This window comes from Mus caroli, unplaced genomic scaffold, assembly GCF_978045245.1.
Source record: "Mus caroli unplaced genomic scaffold, Mus_caroli_1 scaffold_6, whole genome shotgun sequence".
NCBI lineage: Eukaryota > Metazoa > Chordata > Mammalia > Rodentia > Muridae > Mus > Mus caroli.
Window position 1 is genome coordinate 21,102,144 of NW_028227261.1, and position 16,908 is coordinate 21,119,051.

Genomic DNA, 16,908 nt, shown 5'->3' on the forward strand with positions numbered 1-16,908 from the left:
GCCCTGAAAACAGGAAGGGACACACAGAGAACCTCTGGGGCTGCTGGGCTGGGCAGATGATGAGCCAATGGGAGAGAAGGGCTGGGGGCCAGAGCATGGCTTTGGAAGACAGGAGAGATGTGAGCACACTATGGAATCTGAGGAACCAGTAACTCTCTGGGAACCAGGGAAAGGCTTTTTGGGGACTCGAGGATGAAAATGTGGAATCCAGATGGCAGTGCCGGGGGGCTCGGGGAGGCACTTCCAGCAGAGGGAACAACATATGCAAATGGGGTTGAAGCAACTGAGGAGTCTGGAATCTGGGATCTGACAGAGCCGGTATAGAGTATCAGACAGGTCACTACCCTGCCCAGCATGCTCTTCTCTCTGCCCGCCCCACTCCAGGGTGGGAAGATCCCCATCCGTTGGACGGCACCAGAAGCCATCCAGTACCGGAAATTCACCTCGGCCAGTGATGTGTGGAGCTATGGCATTGTCATGTGGGAGGTGATGTCCTACGGGGAACGACCCTACTGGGACATGACCAATCAAGACGTAAGTCTCCAGGACGTGGGTAAGGGCCTTGCTGGCCAGCCAAGGTCGAAGGGGGCAAGATCAAGGACTCTTGGCCTTGTGTTGGTTTCCTGATGAGGTCAGGCACTCGATCGGAGAAGGCAGGTAGCAAGCTTTGTAGGTGTGGAGGTCAGGACAGTCAGAACAAGATCAGCCAAGACCTCTTCACAGAACCAGTTGTGCCTCAGAGAGTGAGCGTGTGGTGGGTGTTTGGGCAAAGGTGCAGAGGTGAGGCGGAGTGGCAGGGTCAGGAGCCATGAGTGGAAACTTGGCCAGAAAGCTTAGTAAGGCTCTAAGTGTGTCTGCTTTCTGTCACTAGATGCCTGTATTAATCAACTTAAAAGGAAGAAAGGTTTGTTGGAGCTCACATTGTCGGCCCATTTCCTTGGGGACAGTTAATGGCAGTGGAAATGTAAGGAAGTTGTCCACTTCCTAGCAGCCAGGACGCAAGGAGAATAGAGGAGAAAGGACCAGCGTCCAATATCCCCTTCGAGGGCGCGCCTCATGGGCTCCTTCTTCCCATGAGGTCCCACCTCCTCAAAGGTCTATTAGCTTCCAATACTGCCCCAGGCTGGGGACCAAGCCTTCAGCCCATTGACATCCACACTGTAGCAGGCTTCCATTGAGAAGTTTGAAATCACCCCCACCCCCACCCCAGGGGATTTTCATTCACACAAAATCTGAAGCTTCTTAAAGGGGAAGTCTGTTAAGCTGTGGTCAAGTGCGAGAAGATGCATCTTATCTTCAGGGAGGTAGAGCAGATTGATGCCACATTTGGCCTCCTTTTTTTCTGATAGAGGGGCAGGTATTGGCTGTAAAGTCACCAAGGCAGCTCAGGGGCCAGCTGTGAGGCTGACCAAACGTGTTCTCTGCCCATATCTCTATGAGCACTCAAATTGAGACCATAACTAACCCCAAGTCAAACAGGGGCCCTAGGGATGTCCACAGCCATTGGAGCGAGGAGGAGGCTCACCAATTGTAAAAACATTATGCCGGGGCAGCCCCGCACAGGAGGGTCCCCCTGATAGGTCTTGGGGACAGACTGCCTGATGTTACTGGGTTTCCAAAGCTGGCAGAGAGAGGGGCCAGGATTTAGCGTTAGGTACAGCTAGGCGGTGGATGGTGGGACTCACGGCAGCCCCGGGAGGTAGAGGAGTCTCCATGGGTCATGCCTGCAGTGCTCCAGAGATGAATATGCTCAGCAGGGGCTTAAAGCCCTCACCCCAGCCACCCAGCCACTCAGCCCCGCTCTACCTCTGTGACGCCGCAGGTAATCAACGCCATTGAACAGGACTACCGACTACCTCCGCCCATGGACTGCCCTAGTGCCCTGCACCAGCTCATGCTGGACTGCTGGCAGAAGGACCGCAACCACCGGCCCAAGTTCGGCCAGATTGTCAACACGCTGGACAAGATGATCCGAAACCCCAACAGCCTCAAAGCCATGGCACCCCTGTCCTCTGGGTATGGCCCTGGCCCCACCCCTCCCTGTCTCCAAACAGTCTCTCCTGGGTGTCCTCTCTCTGGGTGCCGTCCTGGACCTGCCCAACGGCAGTCTGGGGTGGTGGAGGAAGAGCCTTGTAAAGCCAGGGCAGAGAGGACAGCATTCACGTCAGAGTCTCTGTGACTAGAGGTCATGGCTGTGCTCAGCATAGTTGCCTCCCACTGTTCTTCCTTCCTCACTTCCCAGCTGGGCCTCTCCATGTCTGTTTGTGCCCTCACTAGCACATACACACATACTCACACACACACAAACTACATAGTCACAAATGTACATACTCCCTCATTCAGAAAAACACACTCACCATAAACATGCCTCCAGGGTGGAGAGACCAGCTCAGCCCCAGGACAGGGCTCAGGGACCCTGGGGCTCCCTTTCTGAGGTCCCAGGACCTGCTTCATCAGGCTCGGCTCATTATCGCTTTCCAGCGGCGGCTGGCACAGCTCATTGAGCTGCCGACCCTGCTCATTCTTACTCTTTGCAACACGAGGACAGCTGTCATACAGGTTACATGGCTGTCACAGGTCACATAGCTGCTGGCACTATAAACCCTGACTCTCAGGGACCCTCAGTCCCACAGGGTTTAAGGGGAAACTGTGCAACCAGGTACCTCACCACCCAGGACCAGCCATACCTGGAGACTCCTTGAGTCAGAGTCCTTCTGTGCTAGCTTCTCCCTGCTGCACCTCACCCAGACCCTGTGTTAGCCATCCTTCCCTAGAGCAGCCGTTCTCAACGTTCCTAATGCTGCGACCCTTTCACACAGTTCCTCGTGGTGGTGGCCCCCAACTAAATTACTTTTGTTGGTATTTCATAATGTAATTTCACTACTGTTCTGGACCATAATATGAATATCTGTGTTTTCGGGTGGTCTTAGGAGACCCCTGTGAAAGGGTCAATCAACCGCAAAGGGGTCACAGCCCATAGGTTAGGAACTCCTGTTCTAAATGGAACCACTGAGCCCTTCCCCTCAAGAAATTCAGGCACTTCTTGTCCACTGCTCAGAGCCTTGATCTGATGGTGTGGCCCATATACTGGGAGCACGCATGAGAGACAGATGAGGAATGACTTTAGGGAGAAGCAGGGACTAGCTGGCACTGCCCAACCAAAGTCTCTCCTGTAATCGTGGCTCCCCAGCGCCTTCTCCAGCTTCCTTAAGTCACCCTGTACATACCCCCTCTATTCCTCATAAATAATTCACCCATACAGGTTCTAGCCTGTGTCTGTCTTCACACAGAAACACCTACACACACTCACCTGGGATACCTGCACAGGGACCACACACCCTTCTATCCTCCATTGGCTATAGGCATACGCCCTGACCATCCCTGTCACCTGCCTCTCCCCCAGCATCAACCTGCCACTGCTGGACCGCACGATACCAGACTACACCAGCTTTAACACGGTGGATGAGTGGCTAGAGGCCATCAAGATGGGCCAGTACAAGGAGAGCTTTGCCAACGCCGGCTTCACTTCTTTCGACGTTGTATCTCAGATGATGATGGAGTAAGTACCTAGCAGCCTCTACCCATCCCTGCTTCCCACCCACAGCATCAGCCAAATGGGGAGCTTTGGAGAGAGGTGAACAGAGTGACCCAGCAGGGATGTCGGGATCAAGTAGTCAGACATATTCAGATCTGTAGCCGGATCTGCCTGGTGCCTCCGGGGCAAATCCCAGAGTCTGGGGAGATTTTTCATCTATAAACCAGGGCTTAGTGAAGGAGATTCAAGGAAATGGTTACATGGCCAATGGTTACATGGCCAATATAAGCCCCTCCCCCCTTCCTGGTGGCAGAAGAAACATGGCCTCCTGCCTCCCCATTGAATGTTGGGACCCCCGAATCTCTACTCTCTCTTTGACACCCATTGCCCATCCCCACACCCCCTTCCCCATCCCTCACAAAGGGCCTGGGGAAGTTCAGGCTGCTGGCCCATGACCCCCCACCCCCAACACATACATTTTCCTAGTTTTGTCTATCTCTCCCAAAGGGACATTCTCCGGGTTGGGGTCACTCTAGCTGGCCACCAGAAAAAAATCCTGAACAGTATCCAGGTGATGCGGGCCCAGATGAACCAGATCCAGTCTGTAGAGGTTTGACATTCGCCTGCCTCGGTTCTCCTCTTCCTCCACGCCGCCCCCTGAGCCCCCTACGTCGGTCCCCCTGCTGCTCTGTCCACTGCAAGGTCAGCCACCTGCCAGGAGGCCACAGACAACAGGAAGAACCAAGCAGCACTCCAGCCAAGCCGTCACCAAGAGCCCATGCAAGTCAAAGGAAGGAAAAGGGGATTGGGTGGGGGGGGACACGCACCTAGATCTGGGAGGGGGCGGGACAGGCAAGAGACGTTCGTTCCAAGAGGATTCTCATAAGGGAAGTGACGGTTCTTAGAGGAGAAAAGCAAAGGCTTGGGAGATCCACATGGCCTGTCCCCGTGAAGGCCAAAAAGCATTTTCTCTCCAACTCCTTCTGGGAAGGTTGAGCTGGCCAGAGCCAAGAAACACTTCCAGGAACATTAACATGAAGGGAAGAGGTGAACCACCCTCCTTGCCTGGCCTTAGCCGTTTCTTGGAGCATCACTAATGGCCCAGCCCCCAGGCACAAGGGGCAGAGAGACAGGCAGTCACCCCAGATAGGCTCCGGGGAAGTCCGTTCCAGCTGCCACCGGCAGACAGGAGCATAGTTGTTCTGTCTTGGGAGACGTTTCCAAAAACTCCGAGAAACTTTCTGCTAAGGTTCAGGAGGCAGAAGAGGAGCTCCTGGCCTCCCAGGTCACGCCAAACAGGCTAGATCTTCCTGAGGACAGCCACCCAGGTCTACAGCCCCACAAGGCCCTGCCCTGCACGGGTGCCTGCTCCTGCTCAGCCTCAGCCGGAGGACGAGGAGGCAGGTGACTGTCATCAGCCGCGACTGCCACAGAGAAGCATACTCTTGCATCTGGGTTTGTTTACAGCGATTCCGTGGACCGGGGGTATTTTGATCAGGGGTGGTTTTGGTCTGGGAGGGTTTTGTTTGTTGGGTTTTTTTTAAAAAAAAAAATGACAATGAAGAGACACTTTGACATTTCCTACCTTTTGAGGACTTTATCCTTCTCCAGGAAGAAGGTGCTTTCTGCTTACTGACTTAGGCAATACACCAAGGGCGAGATTTTATATGCACATTTCTGGATTTTTTTATATGCTTTTCATTGACACCCTTCCCTCCTCCCACCTGCTGCCAGGCCTCACCAAAGCCAACTGTCACAGGGCCACCTGGGCCACTCAGAGACCTCAGTGGGACTGGGAGAGTGGAGGGAGCTACATCAGCGCCCCACACTGGACCACAGACGGAGGCAGATGAGGGCTCCAAGGCCGGAAGTCCTCCCTTCCTCCCTGTCCGCTCTCACGCTCTCCGCCCTGTTCTATCTGGCACTTCCCAGGCACAGAGACCCCTTCAGGTTCCTGGGTGCTCTTCAATGGCCAAAACTCGATTTCATGTCTGGGAGCCTGGACCAGGCTACCCGGGAAGTCAGGACCCTGATCATTCACTGTGACACCCCAGCCCTCCAAGGGTACCCCGGGAGACCACGTGACTCTGTCTCTCTCTCTCTCTCTCTCTCTCTCTCCCACTCCTTCTTTCCCTGAGGCCTTTGCCCAGGTCTGAAGGTCTTGGCCAGAGGAACACCATTAGTCAAGGGGTCTGGCCGCAGGCTCCCCTGTGAGCAAATGCAGGGAATCCGAGCAGAACAATCGGTTAGTGAATTGAATGGAAATAAATGCTTTAGTTATAAAATGACCCCTGTACTCTGTAAGTTCCAAGAAAAGATCCTGGCACCTTTGGGACCTGCCAAATGACTTTAATGCTCTTGCAAGGGACTCTTCCCCCTGCCCCTCAGGATCCAAAAGGCCCAGGCTGAGGAAACTCATGGAGGCAATCAAACAAACAAACAAGCTCATGTAGCCTTCTTAGCCTAGGGTCATCAGAAGCACAGGCAGAGAAGCGTAGGCACTGGGTTGGCTCAGGTCTGCATTGCGTGTACAGTGCCTGGCTAAGTAAGCCACGTTAGAAGCGGTGGCCCGTGGACCCCATTCAGCCACAGATGTAATCCCCGCCCCCACACAATGCTGTCTCCTGTGCTAAGGGCTCGGACTTACTGTGAGTAGTTCTTTTGTGTGGGGGAGGAGAAGGAGGAAGAGAAGGAAGAGGAGGAGAAGGAGGCAGGAAGTGTGTGTGCTGCAGATAAGACTGTTAGAAGAGGAAGGGGTATCCCAGAGACAGCTCATCTCAGGACCATTTCCTTTGTCTGGTGAGCATCTTTGAGGAGCCTATCCAGGGGGGAAGATTGAGGCCACAGGCCACCAGCAAAAGACCCTGCAGTGGGAAAAACCATCATGGTTCAGCCTGTCATCTGTCCTTCACCTGTTCTCAGAACCCGGTAGCAGAGGGAAGGAAGGGATTAGAGAGGAAGCTTGTCCCTGGGGTAGGGACAGGGGCCTGGACACAGGGCAAGTATTGGCAAGTTTCCCACAAAGCAGCAAACAGCGGCCCGTTGGCCATCCCTTAATGGCCCAAAGACACCCAAGCGCGGATGGCAGCTGTCCCAGCACACAAGGTCACCTTCTGGTGGGAGCTTCTCTGATGCTCTGCGGATTAACTGTCTCCCCAGCCCACCTCCCACCACCCCAGAGCCCCACAAGGCCTGGCAGTCAGTGTTTCCGTCAGATGGCTTCCTGCCTTAAGCCACTAGGCTGGCGTCTTCTAGCCAGCTCATCTGCCCATCCACCCTCTAGTGCCCAAAGTATTCGTGTATAGCCATAGGACTCTACATGTCTACTTCCAGAATACGGGTGCTATCCAGACCTTCTGTCTCCTCTTCAGGGTACCAAACAGACACCGTCACTGTGGCAGTCCTGAGTGTAGGCCCTGCTCACTTCTCAACTACAAGACATCGTCCTCCCCCCACTCCTCAAAGCTCAGCAGGGAGTGGTAGGCCCTGCTGCCAAGCGCCTTCCACTTAGGCTGCCCGCTCACATGGGCACACAGCTTGGAGCTATCTGCTGCCTAGTTACTAATCCTTTCCTGGCTCCGCCCCCCATCCATCTCCCCACCCCCACCCCCAAGCACTAGCTCCCACCTGCCCAGCATCAGGAACCAACCGCTTCCGGCTGTTCAGCACAAGCTTGTTTCTTGAGGAAAGAAAGCTGTCTTGTGAACCTGGGCCAGGGCACCATGAAAGTAGGGCCAGCTGCTCTGGGAGAGTGTGCCTGGCAGAGCCACGCGGGGCCAAGTTAAGTATGACGGAGCTGTGCCACCCACCCCAGAAGCCTCACAATGGGCTGTTAGTGGCGATCAACAGGCCTGTTCCTGAGCCGGTATTGAAGGTGTCTTGCTGGTAGGTTGGTAGCATGCTTGCCTGGCATGCGCAAAGCACTCGGTTCCACCCCCCAGCACTGCATAAACCGGATATGGTAATATATGACTATAAACTCAGTACTCAAGAAATGGAGCAGGAGGGTTAGAAGTTCAGTGGCATCCTTAGCTACTTAGTGAGTTCAAAGCCAGCCTGGGCCACATAAGACCTTATCTCTAGGAAAAGAAGTTATGGTCAATAGTGACATCCTCAGTGCTAGACCCACTGCTTCTGAGCAGACACAAGAGTAGCAGAGAGCACTTATACAATTTACAGCTGGGCCTCAAGTCCACCCCTTCCAGTATCCAGAGCGCCCACCTTCTCTATGGCTGAGAGGTCTATGCTGCCCCCTTGTGGGCACTTACTAACATTGCACCCCTCATAGATTCCACCCCTTGCTGAAGGACTCCCACCGGAGACCACCACCCACCCCAATGCCACCCTTGCTTCTCCAGGTGCCTGTCATTTCCAGGGACAATTCCCAGAGGAAGACCTTTGGCAGGGAGAGGTGCAAATGCACTCAAAAGACAAGATATAACCTACTTCTGTCACTAACTAGGGCCACGGGCCCCAGGAGAGACTGTTCCTCACTGGGCCATAGCTTCTCATCTATAAAACAGGAGCATTAGGCTGGGTGCTGCAGGCCTGGAAAACCCTTTGTCCACCTCGGTCCCGCAAAGTAAAACACTGGCTCAGGGCCACGGCTCCAGAAAAGGCTACAAGCCTTGGCTTCCCCGCTCCAGGGTCCACCCGAACATGGTCACTTAGGCGCAGAAAGCAAAGGAATCCAGCTCTGGCGTATGAGGCAAGAGAAAACCAGATGGGACGAGCTATCAGGGTGGGCTTTCAGGGGGAGGCTACAGGCTTCGAGAAAGGTCACTCCAAAACGTAGCAGCTTCAACAGTGCAGCGCAAAAAACATCTGGAGGTGTTGTGGGGCATGTTGGTGTGAGTGTAGGGCATGGAATTAAGGTCCAGCCACAGAGGCTACCAAGCAGAGATTAGTAGGACTACCATTAGATTATAGAGCAGAGATTAGTAGGACTACCATTAGATTCTAGAGCAGTGGTTCTCAACCTTCCCAATGCTGCAACCCTTTAACACAATTCCTCACGGCGTGGTGACCCCCAACCATTTGTTGTGGTTTGATTTGGTTTTTTGAGACAGGGTTTCTCTGTGTAGCCCTGGCTGTTCTGGAACTCATTCTGTAGATCAGGCTGGCCTCGAACTCACAGAGATCCACCTCCCTCTGCCTTTCTAGGTGCTGGGGTTAAAGGTGTGCACCACTACCACCCAGCTCATGAAATTGTTTTCATTGCTACTTTATAACTGTAACTTGGCTATTGTTATGAATCATGATGTACATATCTATGTTTTCCAGTGGACTTAGACAACCCCTGAGAATGGAGTCATTCAACTCCCAAAGTGGTCACGACCCACAGGTTGAGAACCAGTGTTCTAGGAAAAAAAAAAAAGAGTCCATTACAGCCATCAAATCAAAAGAGGAGCAAGCCCCTGGAAGAGCCCTCGGGACTCCAAGAGAGTCCAGACTCTGCCATTTACTCTCCAACACGGACAAACCCGACTCCCCTTCCGCAGCCTGGGAGAGAGGAGGTTGGATTTTGTGTTCCCTGATTCATCTCTTTTTATTTTGAAGAGTCTCATATATCCCAGTCTGACCCCAAACTCACTGTGCAGTCAGGGATGACCACTATTAAACGGCCGCTCCTCCTCGCTCTACCTCCCAAGGGCTGGGATTACAGGTGCACACCACCACGTCTGGTTTTGCAGTGCTAGGGTCGGGAAGCCGGTCTTTGTGCTTGGGAAGCAAGCGCTCTACCAACTGAGCTACACCCTCAGCCCATCTGCTTCTGGTTGTAGCTATGATGTCCACACATGGGCATACTCCACCAGCCAGACAGCCTTGCCTCAGATTCCCAGCCAGTGACTGCTCCCACAAAACTGGCTGGAAAGCAAGCTTGGCCCCAGTCAGCTTTTCCCACAGAGAAACCAGTGTTGGGGTGTTGGCCTCAGGAAAGGACTTTGGCCAAAGTGGGTTCAGAGAGTCCCCGAACCCCACCCGGCAAGCTGGTCTCAGGCGGTTGAAGCCTCAAGGACTAATACCTGAACAGATTACCCTATGCCAAGTGCCAAAATCTCCCTGCCCCCTCTTTGCTAGTGAGGAACATGGCTCTCAAGGGGAGGGGTCGGGGAGAAACCCAGCCAATCCTAACACCTACAGCCTGCTGACTGAACGTTTGTTTGCAAGTGCTTGTATCACCCATAGGATAAGCACCTTACCCACTACTGCATGTCGAATTGAGGATTCCAGGACTCCACCATGCCTCCCTGAGTCAGAATTCCCCATCCGAACAGTGGGAGATTCCTGCCCGCCCCGGAGGGCCCCCTGCTCCGCCTCCTCCTGCCTCCCACCCACAACCCTGTAACAATCTGCACCGAGTGTACTGAGCAGCGCTTAGGGTGGAGCCTCATATCAGATAAGATGCCCGAAGCCCAGACACAAACTAAGACCCTGACAGTGGAGAAGGCAGGATGAACCCTCAGGAATGTGCCCAGACTGGGTTAGGGTTTCAGAAAAATCAAAAAGACCCCCCCCCCAAGCCCCAGAGTCCAGCTGAGTTAAGTTCACAGCAGGACGACTGCTTCGGGAAAGCTGATCCGGGAAGAATCAGGAACCTAATACTTCACTGGGGCCCTGCGTCCCAGCCGGGACCACCCTGTGGAGACCCCAACGCCCCAACATCACAGTGCAGACATGCTCGCTCAATACCTGGCCTGGTGGGCCAAACTAGGGCTGGGTGAACCTTCTAGGTAAACCTGACCCTCAAGTCTCCTGAGCCTACCCACTACCCAAACTGAGGTGACAGCAGATGAGCAAAGGCACCTGGGGCTCCCTGTTCCTCGAGGGCCTGGCTCCCCCTGCTGGAGAAAGGGGGTATGGCATAGGTAAGGGAAGGCAAGCAATGAGGAAAGGCCAGAAACCATCTAAGAGCTAGCGCATACACTCTGGGCCCTGCTGAGCCAAGAATTGTAGCATTCCAAGGGCTAAAAGACCCCAAGATTTTATGACCCGCCAAACTCAATCTCCTAAGAGGCCAGTGGAAAGAATTTGTGTTCGTGAGAGTCCATCACTAGGCGAATCTGTGCTAATTCTTGACATCATAAGTCCCATGGTTCGATGCTACCCAAACTCAGGGGCCCTAGCAGGGAGAAAAAAAGAAAGAAAGAAAAGGGGGAAAAGCACAAAGAGAGAGGGGGAGAGAAAGAGAAGAGGGGGGAGACAGTAACGCAAGCTGGGGAATCTGGTTACAAATGGATGATGGGGAATATAAACCCTCCCTTGGAGTGACCCTCACCAGGTCTGATTGGAGGAGGCTGGCCCATCTGCCTCTTCAAAACCCTCTTGCAGGCTGCAGTACCCACTTGCTTAGGGGCTCTGACAGCCCACTGCGGGGCTCCGCCTGGACAGAGAGAGCTGGAGCAAGATCACCCCATACCAGCGAGGAAACAGGGGGAGTGGAGAGGCACCACACTGCCTTTCCTATGATGGTCTCCATACAAGGTTTCTTTCCTGGGACACATGGATGCATTTCTCGTGGCTGCCAACACGTCCTCCCTCCAAGGAGCACTCTCATCCCTTCCACTGCCTCCCAAAATGAGACCCGTCCCAAGGAGAGCTGTGAATGGCCCAGAGCTCTGTGGTGGTCTCTCTCTCTGTCCTCCTTTCTATGGACAGAGACTCTGATGCCTCCACCACTGACCCCAGGTGGACTTCACAGGGACCCGCACTCACAAGCAGTCTCTTCGGCCTCCAGGGAAGAACGACGGCTGCTTGGTTTTAATCCCAGCTGCTATTTCTTCAGTGCCAACCATGGACAGGGCTCCTCGTGTCTTCTAGACACAGCCCTGCAACTCCACAAGAGCCGTGCAATAATGACAACCACACTGTGGGCTGGGACACTCAGAGACAGCATGCTGGCTCCCCCAGGTCACACAGCCAGCCAGCGGTCTTGGACCCCAGCACAGCACACTTTTCTCACAATATGCCACTACCACTGGTCCTCACTCAGCTCACCATGGTCAGATCCCAGGTCCCCAGGGTCACTGCTCTCTTTGCATGGCCCCCCAGCCCAGCTGCTATCAGAGCCAGAGGGAGTGCCTGCCTAGACCCACTCTGACAGTCCCCCGCCCCCACCTCCACCAGCCTGAGCTGTCCCAGCCATAGCTCTCAACCAAGGATATCTGGCAGATTTCATAGGACTGCCCTTTCCTCTGGTCAATGTTGGGGATCAGAAAGGGGTGAGGCCGGGGCCCCTCTAGACCCCGGTGTTGTGACCAAGAAAAATCTCATCAGCTGCATCCAGTGGCAACCTTGACCCTGTGGGTTACTCTGAGGTGTTTGTAGGAGTATTTTTAGCTGAATCTCTTTTTCTTTTTCCAAAATAAATGTGAATTGTAAAAATAGATTTGTGGACTCAATATTGTCTTTCCTCTAAAATTACCCCCAAAAAAGCAAATAAGAGTTCCTAGAAGCCCTTAGTGGGGTTCTGAAGTATGAATAGGAGTTTGCCAGAGTTATGGATGGAGTCCTAGATTGGGACTGGGGTAAGAATTTGGCTTGGGTGTTAAACTGAAACAGTAAGTTCTCCCAACATCCATTAGAGTTGTAAGACTTGAACGCTAGTGCCAGACAGTCCGGTTGTATGTAAAATCTCTACGGCCTGTGCGCCTTGTGTCCTTGGAGAGGTGACATATGAGGTAAGCCTTGGGTCAGGTGCCTGCCTTATCCCAGTGGGCAACTTTGAGGAAAAAGGATTTATTTTAGCTCATGGTTTCAGAGGGTTCAGTTTATGGTCATCGGTCTCCATTTGCTTGGGCAGAGCATCTCATAGCAGTGGAAATGTGTGTCAGGGAGCTTTCCAGCGTCGTCACAGACAGACAAGAGAGAAGCAGCCACAGGAGGGGTTTATACACCCCCCCAAGGTCACACACCCCCAGTTACCACTTCCTCCAGTGGACCCCACTCCTCACAGTTCACCACCTTGGATGATCACGTTTTGTCACATTTACATAATTACATCGGAAGTCAGAGGACAACTTACAGGAGTCAGCTCTCTCCTTCCGTTCTATGGTCCTGGGGACAGAACTCAGACCATCAGGCTTGGTGGCAAGCACTTTACTCACAGAGATGGCTCCCTAGCCTTCTAGTCACATGTGAAATCTATCAATGGCTTCAATCATTCGCTGGTCAGAGCCCTGTGATCCATCATATCTGGAAATAGCCTTGAACACATCATGAGCTCCAAGGCATCCTCAAAGCGATCAAGCTGAGGGTAAATATTCGCCGTCATTAGGCTTCATTTCCAAGTCTGTAAAATGGGCTGATAACTTCTAACTCCTAGAGGACAGGTGGCAAGGACAGAAATGAACAGGATGAGGGCTTGGCGAGCAGGAGCCTGTAACGACAGAGCCAGCTCTGTCACATCACCTACTGTGCTCGGTGCAGCTCAGGCTGACATTCAGCTAGCGTCTGTCACGTCAGGGGAAGGCTGTCTGAGGATGAATCTGGCAGATTCAAGGCTAAAGATGGCGAGGCTAATGCAAAGCCTTGAATACACCAAAGTCATGGTGATGAATCTTGCTCTTCCCACCGGTTCTATGGGTAGCGTCCCACTCCGCAGGTAGCATCTCCTGATACCCCTGAAGAACCAACCAGCACTTGGCTTCTGCTCTGGGGACTGAAGGTAGTGCTGGGGTGCTGTGCTGGCTAGTTTTGTGTAAGAGAGGATGGAGCCTCAATTGAGAAAGTGCCTCCTCCATAAGGCCAGGCTGCAGGCGAGCCTAAAGGGCATTTTTTTTTTAAGTTAGTGATTGATGGGGGAGGGTCCAGCGCACTGTGGGTGATGCTATGCCAGGGCTGATGGTCCTAGGTTCTAAAAGAAAGCAGGCTGAGGGCCGAAGAGATGGCTCAGCGGTTAAGAGCACTGACTGTTCTTCCAGAGGTCCTGAGTTCAATTCCCAGCAACCACATGGTGGTTCACAACCATCTGTAATGGGATTGGATGCCCTCTTCTGGTGTGTTTGAAGACAGCTATGGTGTACTCATATATATTAAATAAGTATTTAAAAAGAAAAAAGGAAAAGGAAGGAAGCAGGCTGAACATGACAGAGGGAGCAAAACAGTGAGCAGCACCCTCCACGGCCTCTGTATTACCTCCTGCCTCCAGGTTCCTGCCTTGACTTCCTTCGGTGATGAATTATGATGTGGAAGTATCCGGCAAATTAACCCTTTTCTCCACGACTTGCTTTTGGCCGTGGGGTTTCATCACATCAACAGTAACTAACCCTAACCAAGACAAGTTGGTGCCAGGAGAGTGGGGCATTGCTGTGACAGACATGGCCGTGTTGTCCTAGGGAGGATTGTGGAAGGACTTTGGAACTTTGGGCTAGAAAAGCCATTGAGTAAGTATTAAGGGCTTAGCGAGCTGTTCTGGAGCAACTTGGAGGTGAAGGATGCAGAGAGAAATGAAGACAGTGGAGGCCTGGCTTGTGAAGTTTCAGAGGGAAACAAAGACTCAACTGGGCCATTTGTGTGAGAATCTGTGACGTCTGCCCAGCTGGAGCTGCAGAATGAGCTGTGATTAAGGAGAGACCAGTATTACTGGGGTAAGGTCTGGGAAGTGTCTCATCAGGACCAGCACCCAGAACCTGTGTTCCAGAAGTGTCCAAGGTTGTAACTCCAGTTGGCTGTGTAAGAGTCACCCAGACGTTACTGGGTTTGAAGGCATAAAGGGGTCATGGAGAGCAGCCTAGGCTTAGCACCATGAAGAAAGCCCAGGAAAGGTTATTTGTAAAAGTACAGTCCAGGTGCAGCAAAGACCCCAACACTTTGGAGATGCCAGTACCATGGGATGACCACCAAGAACAACAGCAGCAATAGAGTGGAGCCACTGGGAGCCTAAAACATAAGCTTTGTGTGCTGCGGAGGGCAGAGCCAGAGAAGTGACCCCCAAGCCCCTTGGAGGAGGCCAGAAGGTTATGGACGAATCCCAGATAACTGGATGTTGAATTATTTACACTGTTGGAGTTGGGTTTTGCTTGACTCTGAGGATACCCTGGTTTTCCCCTCATGAAGTAAGAAAGTATTTCATTTATTTTTTATTTTATAGGTGATTTTTAAAGATATTTTAGGTTTTAAGAGAGACTTTGGATTTTAAAATAGGCTGCATTTTAAAGTGTTTGAATTTGTAAAGACTGTGGGGCTTTTTTGCATTTATAAAATGTTTTTTATGCTGTGATGTATACACTGATGTGTGATTTGGGGGATATCAGTGTGGAAGAAGGAGCCTGGGCCAGGGGAGGCTGGGAACACCAGAGACGGGCAATGGAGGTGAGAGTGAAGCAGTGGGCGGGGTGAGGAGTGTAGCACACCTTAGTGAATGGATGCTGCAAAGGATGTGAGACTGGTGTGGTCTCTCCGAATGAGAGAGCAGGGCCTGACAGGTTAGCCATGTGTATTCATCACTTTTCTGTGGCTGTGAGAAAATACCATGACCATCAGTGTCTCAAGGAAGGAAGGAAGGAAGGAAGGAAGAAAAGAAAGGCTTGTTTATTTAGGCTTATGGGTCTGTAGGGAGAGTCCATAATGGTGAGGAAGTCAAAGCAGGAAGCTAGAGATCACATCTTCAGCTACAACGCAAGCAGAGCTTGAGCACAGGATGTGGGGAGTGAGACTATAGACTGGACTGGCTTCTGCCAGCAAGCTTCCATCTCTGAAAGGTTCCACAACCTCTCACACAGCAGCAGCACCAACCAGAAACCACATGTTCAAATATGTGAGCCCAGGGGGGTCGTTAGTCATTCAAACCAGGACAACGAGAGACACAAGAAGCCAAGACATTGGGATCTGAGAGCTTGACCTTCTCAAGGCCAAAGCAACAACCGAGAGAAGCAAGATGGATGATGAGAGAGAGGGGTGGGGTGGGGGAGAGAGAGAGAGAGAGAGAGAGAGAGAGAGAGAGAGAGAGAGAGAGAGAGGGAGAGGGCGAAAGGGGGAGGAGGGGGAGAGGGGGAGGGGGAGAGGGGGAGGGGGAGAGGGGGAGGGGGAGAGGGGGAGGGGGAGAGGGGGAGGGGGAGAGGGGGAGGAAGAGAGGAGGCCTTTCATGATTAATGATATTTTTACCCCTTGCCTTCTCCTGGCTTCTTTGGGTACCAGAAATGCACATTGTGCAGATGAACACATGCAAGCAAAGCATACAATAATAAGATTTAAAGCAAAGGAAGGAAGTACTAACAGCAGAGACACAAATACAAGCAGCGAGGGGCTGAGGAGCTGGCTAGGTGGCTACAGTGCTCTCCGTGGGAGCACGGGGACCTGCCCTCTCACACCAGACACCATGGGACAGCAGGTGAGGCCGAGGAGGAGGAGGAGGAGGATCTTAGGACTTGCTGGCCAGCCAATCTAGTTGCTCAGTGAGCTTCAGGCTCAGTGAGAGACTCTGAAAAGTAAGACAAAGTCCGGGCAGTGATGGCCCACATCTTTAATCTCAGCACTTGGGAGGCAGAGGCAGGCAGATTTCTGAGTTCAAGGCCAGCCTGGTCTACAGAGTGAGTTCCAGGACAGCCAAGGTTACACAGAGAAACCCTGTCTCAAAAAACAAAAAACGAAACAAAACAAAAACAGTAAGACAAAGGTGATAGATAAGGACACACAAGCACACACACACACACACACACAAGCACACACACACACCCTGAGCTCTTTAGTGTAATCCCATATGAAGTTCTTTTCTACCCAGTAATAATACACACTGGTTTTAGAATGTGTATATTGGACTGGCCAGGTGCTGAGGTGGGTGGCATTATTCAAGTGAACTGAACTTTTTGTTTCTATTTTTCAAGACAAGTTTTCTCTGTGTAGCCTTGGCTGTCCTGGCACTCACTCTGTAGACCAGGCTGGTGTAGAATTCAGAGATCTGCCTGCCTCTGCCTCCCAAGTGCTGGGACTAAAGGCTTGTATGTACCGCCACAGACCAGAAGACACCTGCAAACCATGTATCCAACAGACAATTAGCAATCCAACTATAGCAAAGGCAACAAAGATATATGGGGGGGGGGGGGTGGATAACACATGAACATTTCAACAACATTAACTTTTAGGAAATTGTAAATTAAGCCAGATGGTGGTGGTGGCGGCGCACGCCTTTGATCCCAACACTCAGGAGGCAGAGGCAGGCAGATCTCTGAGTTCGAAGCCAGCCTGGTCTACAAGGTGAGTTCCAGGACAGCCAGGGTTACACAGAGAAACCCTGTCTTGGAAAAACAAACAGTAGCAACAACAACAAAAGGAAATTATAAATTAAAACTATAATAACATCTACTAAAATGATTATAGAAGCTGAGCATGGTAGCTTATGCCTGGAATCCTAGCACTTGAGAGAACAAGTTCAA

General features: G+C 52.3%; 1 protein-coding gene across 4 annotated transcripts in view; it reads left to right on the forward strand.

Annotated features, from left to right (window-relative positions):
* Positions 1-5,799, forward strand: part of Ephb2 (EPH receptor B2) — a 182,268-nt gene extending 176,469 nt beyond the window's left edge. For all 4 annotated transcript variants that reach the window (XM_021159261.3, XM_021159263.3, XM_029476643.2 and 1 more), the window contains exons 13-16: positions 385-534; positions 1,823-2,016; positions 3,404-3,559; positions 4,043-5,799. In XM_021159261.3, coding sequence (XP_021014920.1) covers positions 385-534; positions 1,823-2,016; positions 3,404-3,559; positions 4,043-4,151 — 609 coding nt within the window. In that variant the 3' untranslated portion in view covers positions 4,152-5,799. The remainder of the gene's footprint in view (positions 1-384; positions 535-1,822; positions 2,017-3,403; positions 3,560-4,042) is intronic.
* Positions 5,800-16,908: the final 11,109 nt, after the last annotated feature.